The following is an 8,685-nucleotide window of genomic DNA, read 5'->3' as shown; positions in this document are numbered from 1 at the left end:
ACATCAGGCATAGTTTTCTAGCGCTTTGATGTACATGTTCCCGTCTTATGTCTTTTCCAATCTTTAACAGTCAAATGCACACCAAAAAGTGCAAAAACCATATGACTATCTGGACACCAACAATTACTTTTAATCTTTCCTAAGATTTCAGCAGACAGTTTAAATAGCTAGAAGGTTAAGGAGGCTTCTAAAATTCTGATACTTTTTGTAAAAACATATTTACCTAGGGCCTCTCCTTTGAGAGACAGAGCATGACTAATGACAACCTTTTAATCATCTCCTTAAAACTTGGGAGTTCCCATACTTAGTTTGCCATTATCTGCAGTGGCAGCTGCAGTAACTCCCAACTCATCAGGCTAGACATTCAGCTGCCAGGCAGCGCTCATGTACCATTCTTACATAACTCATCTATCACTAGTGGTGAATGCATCACACCTCAGTAACAAACAGYTGTCAATAGGCTTCTTGTTTACACAGTCCACACTAGACACTTGTAAAAATAAGTAGGTTTCTCTTCTTCCCCTTTAAAGGGCTTTGAAACTGGTACAAACACAAGTCAAGCGGGACCCCAACACTCCAGAAGCAAGTTATTTTCTTCCCAGATTAAAAAGAAAGCTTACCACTTTCCTCAAGTTCTATTGGCTCTGCTTCTGAAGCCATTTCTGTGGTAGAAGCTATCAGCCTGTTTCGCTTCTGAGCTTGCCTAGAATTAACTGCTCCTCCACGGCGCTTTCTTTGAGTCTAAGAGAGAACAAAGCCTTAATTTTCTTTAGAAGTAACATTCACATGGACCTTATTTTTGCAGCACCAAGGAAAGAAGCAGACAAGGACACACAAAACACTTCACTAAGAGGCTGTCTCATGCATATAATGGTGGTATGGGTCTTTCCTACTCACCACATGAAGGAAGAGACATCACCACAAATCTCTTAACAAATGGGTAACAAAGGAGAAACATTTTGTGATGGGTTTGCAAATGAGAAGACTAGCTCAAAAGTATATCAGATGTTAGCTTCCAGCCAACCACTTGAATCAGTCTGAACTAAAGTTTTTGCCCACATTGTAAGTACTTTTGAAAAACTGCTAGTACCCAGAGAGATCAAAAATTTTAAGCAGCACAGAACATGAAGTTACATGGACTCTAACTACGCTTATGCTACACTGTATTTACTACAAATTCTTAAAAAAAAAAAGACTTACAGAAATACCATAAAATCACACAGTTCAAGAATCAGTTTTGCATTGATTAGTAAAATACTTACTGTACTCATGGTGTTTCTTGATCTAAAACTACAGAAAAAGAAAGAGGTACAAATACCATAAAATTAACTGCAAGGAAGCTATAAGTTTCAATTCCTTATATTTCTTTAGGTAGTACACTTAAAAAGTCCAGATTTCTCTGTATCTTAGAATGATGTTCTTCCAAACCTATAAGAAAAGAAGAGAGAAGATTACCTATCTGTAATTCTTGTTCTCTTAAATGCACCCACTCTTACGGATTCCCACTCCTGAGTAACTAGTTTCTGTTCAAAGCTAGATGGGAAGTCCCAGAGGTTAGTAGTTTAGCCTCAGCCACCTACAAACAGGTCTGAAGCCTCAGTCATTCTTTTCCTTTTCCATTTCCTAAACCAAACACCAGAATAAGCCAGTTTAATTGTAAACAAAAAAAATACTAATGAGTCCCGATTAAGTTTCATTTGAAAAAGCAACTGATTGACCGTCTTCAGGAGATGTCCCTGTGTGGGCAGAAATAACTGGGGATTGTGTCATAAGCAGCCCTCTTCAGAGAACAAAAATTACAGATAAGCAGTTCTCTTTTCTCCAACCCATCTCCAGATTCCAACATGAGAGCTAAACAGCTGGAAAGGAATCTAAAGCAAGTGGAGCACAGAAATTTCAGTTTAGAAATACAGACAGATCAACAAGTTCCCACTGAGTAAGAGAATACGACTTTACAGTATCTGTTCTGTAGTAACTGTCAGCATGCATGCCCCTCTCCACCAGGTTATTGACTGCCTCTGTGTGTGCTTTTCATCTCTTCCCCTTTAGCAATAAGCTGGGTAGCTGACATGCTCCTGAAGTTCACACCTTAAGCTTACTCACAGTACAATTATCATGTGTCCAACAGAAGGAGAGCTAGGAAAGAGCAGAAGGAAGTGGAACCTCCCCCCACCACCACCCCAAACTAAACTCAATTTAGAAGACAAAGTGTTGAATTAGTACAAAGGAAATTCTTCTTTAATAGAAGAAGTGGTTATAAAGCCTAAAAATCAAGCCAGTAAGACAACTTGCTTTTTAGTGCATAAAATAATAAACAAAAGCCTTAACACACAATTAAGCATCCAATCACCAATGCTTAGGGATAGTAAATTTTGTTACAAATCTTAACAGTCTTGAAAAATCACCTTTTGATGCACAGCTTCCCCTCACCTGAGGTCTGAAACCAGCTAGGATCTCCTGGCCTAGTATGTTTTCACAGATCCAACTGCACAGGAGCCCTGGCAAGCTTTAGAACTAGTCAAGTAACATAATCAAAAGATGGATCTTATCAGAAGAGACCTATTCCACTGCTGTCAAACAAAAGAAGCAAGGCAGAAATTCACTACTCCAGAAGCACTGACCTTGGTCTACCTTCCTGGGCTGTAGCTGTGCCAAACTGCATCTATCTTCATGACCCAGCAATGTGCCCTCGCAGCAAGGAAGGCCAACAGCATCCCAGGCTGCGTTAGGAAGCACGTTGCCAGTAGGTCAAGGGAGGCGATCCTTCCCCTCCACTCAGCCCTGGTGAAACATCTGGAGCACTGTGCCCAGTGCTGGGCTCCCCAGTACAAGGCAGACACGGACACGCTGGAGTGAGTCCAGCAAAGGGCCATTAAGAAGATTAAGGGCCTGAAGCATCTGACACATGAGGAGAGGCTGAGAGAGCTGGGTCTGTTCAGCCTGGAGAAGAGAAGGCTCAGGGGGGATCTTATCAATGTGTATAAACACCCAGTGGGGGTAAAAAAAGATGCAATGGGCACAAGCTGAAAGACAGAAAATGCTGTTTAATTCAACAAAAAGTATAGTTCTTAGAGACACAGTTTATATGGATGTCACTATACTTAACAGATAAACAGGATTGTCCTCTGCATCACAGAAACAAGGAAAAACAACTATGTCAAACAAGGACTGAAGAACTGTTTTCCCATATTTGACCTTGATCTATGCTGTGAAGTCCAGTACCCTGCTTTAAAAAGAGGGTAGAGCCAGGAAGATGTTACTTGAGCTGTGGTAAAGCAAACCACAACGAATAACTAGGAAGATATATATACATTATTTTATAACACAGGATAATCTACTGCTTTTGGGACAAAGCAGCTTGACTATGCAAGTCATCCATACTCTTTAACAACCTAGGAGGTTTAGTTCACTGTTGTAGTCACAGTTCTGGATGTATAACAGGTCCAAATTCCTGAACACTGGATAACCCCTTGTCTTCAGGGTTTTAAAAACAACCATGTTGTTTTTAAAGGCCATAACCATAGCTGTCCCAGAAAGAGAATGCCACAGGGTCACTGTCAAAGTCAGTCTCAGGTTATGGCTTCAAAGACAAAACAGAATAATGTCAGATTTCCTGAGCTGATAGTTTCCAGGTAACTAGTCTTCTCTAAACAAGAGTGGCAGGGACTTTAGGTAAAACATAACAAGAGCATCATGGATGCATAGATGGATGAGCTAACAGCATAAGATAAATCCATAACCAAGGATATAGTCTTCCTAAATTCAAGGACAAGTATGTCTGAGCGCTGCTGAGTTTATTCTGTCTCCCCAAAACTTTACCTTCTGTACTGAAGTCAGAAATTAATTCCCCTCTTAAGACTTAGATAAGCCCTTGCATGAGTGTTAGATGTGAACTAGCTGCATATCCTAGTCAGTTAAAAAGTCACACAGCTAATGCTTGGATGATCTTTGAAATTTCCTCATCATACAACCTCAGGAGTTTGGGATTCTCTGCTCCCACCTCTGCTTTTTTTTTTTTGGGGGGGGGGGGGCACTATGTCAGTAGAAAGATCAGAACTCATTATGAGACTCTTAAGAAACATTGAGACCATACAGTGGGATTGAATGACATTGGTCGCTAATTATAAACTTGAGTTAAAGTAAGCCTTACTGATTTTTTCTTTTAATCTTTTCCTATGTTTCTTAACGGGTCTCAAAGTAAGTGATTTAACACTAAACTGTGAAATTATTAAAACAAGAGACCTGAAGAATATTTACAGTAAATATGGTACTTTTACTAAACCAAAAAGGATAAAAGTGCATTTACGCACAGTTTTAAGCTACACAGTATGCACTCAGTTTTCCTCCCATTTTTTCATTTTTAAACTGGCACAGAATTCCAAAAATGCTAAAATGAAAGGCAACATATTTTTTTAAGTTAGACAACCCATTACGTGCCAGATCTATGTGAAAGTTTAACAGGTTCAGCATTAAAAATTGATCTAGGAAAAGTACTGTTAATCTGTGAGCTCATTGGCAGTTTCTAGTCACAGTGGATCCAATTTTGAGATTGTTATACATCAGAAAACCCCATAAATATGAACTTAATCAGTTTTGGTATTCTTAAGATTTCCACTACATATGACAGAAAGTGCTTTTAATATCTGTACTTCTTTGTAAAGTTACTTGAGAGTTTTTCTAGGAAATGAGAGCAAATAGCTTAAGGTATTCACCTAGAACGTGCAAGACTAAGGCTCAGAGTCTGCTCTATATCAGAGAGAGCAGGATATTGACCTTCAGTCTCCCACTTCCTTGGGAAAAGATTCACCTATGCAGACCCTTTCATTTTCTTAGCATTCTACATCCAGGCACAAGTTACATGTGTTCTCTTTACACCCTTCACTCTACTGCTCTTAAGATCTAGATTTCATTTCACCTGTGAAGAAAACAAAGCTTTTCTGCCAGCCACACCAAAATTCTTGGGAAGATCCTATTTTACTGACTTAGCTGAATTTTTGGAACAGGGAACAAGAACTCTTTAAGCGAGACCAYGTCTAGTTTTGCCCTCAAAACAACCCTACAAAACAAACCAGAGACACAGTTCTGTGACCACACTGCCTAGGTGCTAGAGGAGTCCCTCTCTCCATAGGACTGTTATTCATCGGTTTGGCACTGGGGCTTTGCAGAGGCAAGGGGAAGAGGCAGGTGAAGCGAGGAGGGCACATGGGAACACAATAGAAGAAGGAACCAAAAAAAAAAAAAAAGCTCTAAATGTAGCACATCTGCTTTTTCACATGCTAGTGTCTCCAATTCTACCTGGGCTAGGTCGCTCAAAGACAACATACCATCTGCATCTAACAGCTACAACTGAAACCAAAAGTAACTTAGGCAAAGCGGTTTTCCCCACACAGCAGAAAGACAAGCAAAACTGAGCAATGTGAGCTATATTAAAAAGTTATACTATTAGATTCTTTATAAGTTTAACATTATTTCATCTAGAAAACTGAAAGATTTTTTCCTTGATTCTCCTCAGGTATGGAATTGGAAAAAAAACAACTTTCACCTCATAAAAAAGTGGGTAATATTAGTCAGTATGCACATCTGATGGTTATAAAGAACTAAACTTTAAACACACTTCCTTTAATACAATCTTTTAAAACAATCTGATACATGGATGCATCCACCCTGCTGAAAGATTGCAAAACATTCACTAGACAACAAAATTTCAGCATAAAATGCCCAGAAAGGTTTCACAAGACTCAGTGCTTGTTGGATTTAATGCTGAACACAACCCAGTGCAGTGGTATGCTGACAAAGCATCTTTAAAAAGGTTAAAAATACAAGGTGTGTGGGGGGGGAACCTGGGATGACTCTGGAGGCAAATATTACACAGATTTTCTTTGGCCATAAGTGGCCTAAGCACCAAAGAAGAGTCATCACAGGAGGAAAAAAAAAAAAAAAAAAGAACACACACAACTTAAATTGGAAAGTTGTCATGAAAAAGAAAACCAAGTTGATACACAATAGAAGATCTATCGCAAGACCACCTTACTTATGTTAAATATTCACACCCCTCTTTACCAAGATACCCAAGAACAGATTATTTTTAGGATTACTGCTACATGCCCAGAAGATCTAACTTCAGACCTCAAAGGCAACATAGCACAGAGCTGCTTCTGGAACTCGGGGGGCAAAGAGCAGCATTGAYATATTTATGTGCCTTATTTTTCAGAATCTTCCAACATTGGCAATTCTTTATATTAGTTGTTATAGCACTTAATACAGATAGCATGTGAGAGGCACAAATACTCCTGTGCTCTTCCACATGCTAAAGGCTCATATCTTAACCTCTTTGTGAGCTTCTTCCAAAGAAGAAAGAGTTAAGAATGGATATCCATAGAGAAGCCCAAAATTGTAAAACGACCTTAAAATCATCATAGGCTTGCACTGATACTGATGAACCTACCAAATCAGAAGAATTAAAGAAAAACAAACTGCTAGAATTTATTAGAATTATGGAAGGAATCTTATGATCCASCAACTTTTTTTTCTTGCAAGAACAAACAAACCTCTTCTGTAGTGCTACAGATTTCCACATACGTTCTTAGCTTACTATGGAAATTTCACTGAAAATTAGTTTTCCGACTTGCAAGAATGGATAGGAAAAATAAAGCAAAACTTGCTTTCTTTAAAATACTGCAGATCAAATTAGTAGCATTCAAAAAGAGATAAACAAAGCAGTTCCAAATTTTGCACATTTAGAGACACACCCATCAATAAAAATTCTTCGAAGATTCTCAAAACCCCACAACCACTCAAATTAATTATATCTTTATACAGTCCCAAATAGTCCAAATTCAGTAATAAGGTCTATATGGTTCTCCTCCCACAGTGACTATAAAACTCAGCATGAAGATTCTCAAAACTGGATACTAGAAATAGAGTTATTGCACACACACCACCCCCAAAAAGCATCAAATAACTCCAGTTGAAGCTGTTACTAGCTCATCCATTACACTTGTAGCAAGATGTGTTCAGACATCAACTCAAAAGTCCTAGAATTAGGATTTGTAAGTTAAAAACCCCCCGATGATTTTTAAATGCAAAAACTTAGCAGATCAACTTGATGAGCCAATAAATGCTACTAGCTTTTATAGGATTTTTTTATTGCATCACTGGGGGATGATACATAACCATGAAAAGCCACTCCCCTTCCTCTCACGCACAGAGTTCTCCACAGACAGTTATTGTTCCTGTCATTTAACCCTCCCAAGGGCTTAATGACTGTTATGTCCTTATAACAGCAAAGTTCAAGGTTTATTCTAGCTAACTTACTGGCATTTTAAGGGCTATATCCACTGATCATTCTCTCAACAGGTAGCTACTTGAGAAAAGTACACATAAACTCATCTAAATTAAGAATGTTTCCACTAGCAGTGAAAAAATAGATTCCCTATTCATGATTTTAAGTCTTTAATGCCCCCCCAAGTCAATATTTTCCATCAAATTCCATTTGACTAAATTTACTTTGTTAAAATTCAGTTTTTATGATTTTAACTCACTAAACATACATTTAGAACTTTTCCTGTACCACTCTGAAAACAAAGTCTTGGGCTCCCACATACTTTGGTTTGAAGCAAGTCAGCTTAAGCAAGAAGTAGACATTTTTACCATGTCTGACTAACATAGACAAGACTTGACCTTATAAGCATCCTAAACATTAGAAATATTCTAAAGGAAACATTTGAACAAAGCAACAATTTCAGACTAAATGTTTGGTCTGTACAAGGCACAGGTGACAAAAAACAATATACATCGCATTAGCCAAGAAAATACAACATGCTATGCCTTTAAGATTTTGCTTCTCACTTCCACTTTTAAGATGTCTCACTGCACTTTTAATACAGGAAACACAGTACCAAAAGGGTAGGTAAGCATCTAGAAAAGATTTTCTGTGACCAAAAGAAGCACGTGCCTATCACAAAGCATTAGCATTAAGTTGTCGTATGCCAGCAAAAGTAATCTGCCATTTTACTCTTCCAAAACTTTCATATCATGTGTGTCTCCTCTACCATTAAAGATGTTCTGCCTTTTTTTAGAAATATGCTACACCAACTTTAGTAAAAGCAGAAGCTGAGTCTATTATGTTTTATCCAAATTAGGTCAAGCAGTCCCATACTACAAAACCTTGGTGACAAGCACTATAAAAAGACTGAAGATGAGATACGCAACCTACTACTTATGACCCGCTCTAAGCAGTCAGCTACATCTACAGACAAATAGGACATATGCTTACAGGTGGCCTAACAAAAACAAACAAAAGCCACCCACAGAACAAAACGCACCCCAAGCTTGCAGTTGGCCAGATGTCCTATTTCAGGAAGGCTGAAAATGGTGAAGACTGGCCAGAAGAAGCTGGAAGAAGAGCTGCTCACGGCTCTTAGGAGCAGCTGCTCATCCCGGGCAGGGGACACGGCGTAGAGCCCCAAGCCCCAAAACAGGACGGAGAAAGGAAGAAGATGCTGGGCCTTTCTGCGCACCGGAGCAGAGGGGCAGGGGGAGACGGAACATCACCTCCGCCCCTGCGGCGGCGGCACAAGATGGGAGCAGGCGAACAGCCCCCCGCCGCCCCGCCGGCTCCCCCGAGCCGCCCCGCTGCCCCCGCCGCCTGCCCCAGGCCCCAGGCCCGGCCCCGAGCCCGGCCCC

The 8,685-nt window shown here is 39.6% G+C and overlaps 1 protein-coding gene across 2 annotated transcripts in view; it reads right to left on the bottom strand.

Annotated features, from left to right (window-relative positions):
* Nucleotides 1-8,685, bottom strand: part of RNF4 (ring finger protein 4) — a 20,698-nt gene that overhangs the window by 11,462 nt on the left and 551 nt on the right. For both annotated transcript variants that reach the window (XM_026064599.1, XM_026064600.1), the window contains exons 2-3: nt 1,263-1,428; nt 621-741 (exon numbers count right to left, since the gene is read on the bottom strand). In XM_026064599.1, coding sequence (XP_025920384.1) covers nt 621-741; nt 1,263-1,271 — 130 coding nt within the window. In that variant the 5' untranslated portion in view covers nt 1,272-1,428. The remainder of the gene's footprint in view (nt 1-620; nt 742-1,262; nt 1,429-8,685) is intronic.

The sequence above is a fragment of the Apteryx rowi genome, unplaced genomic scaffold (genome assembly GCF_003343035.1).
Source record: "Apteryx rowi isolate R43461 unplaced genomic scaffold, aptRow1 scaffold_22, whole genome shotgun sequence".
NCBI classification, from domain to species: domain Eukaryota; kingdom Metazoa; phylum Chordata; class Aves; order Apterygiformes; family Apterygidae; genus Apteryx; species Apteryx rowi.
Note: the sequence above shows the minus strand (reverse complement) of the source record. Positions and strands in the feature narration are given on the sequence as shown.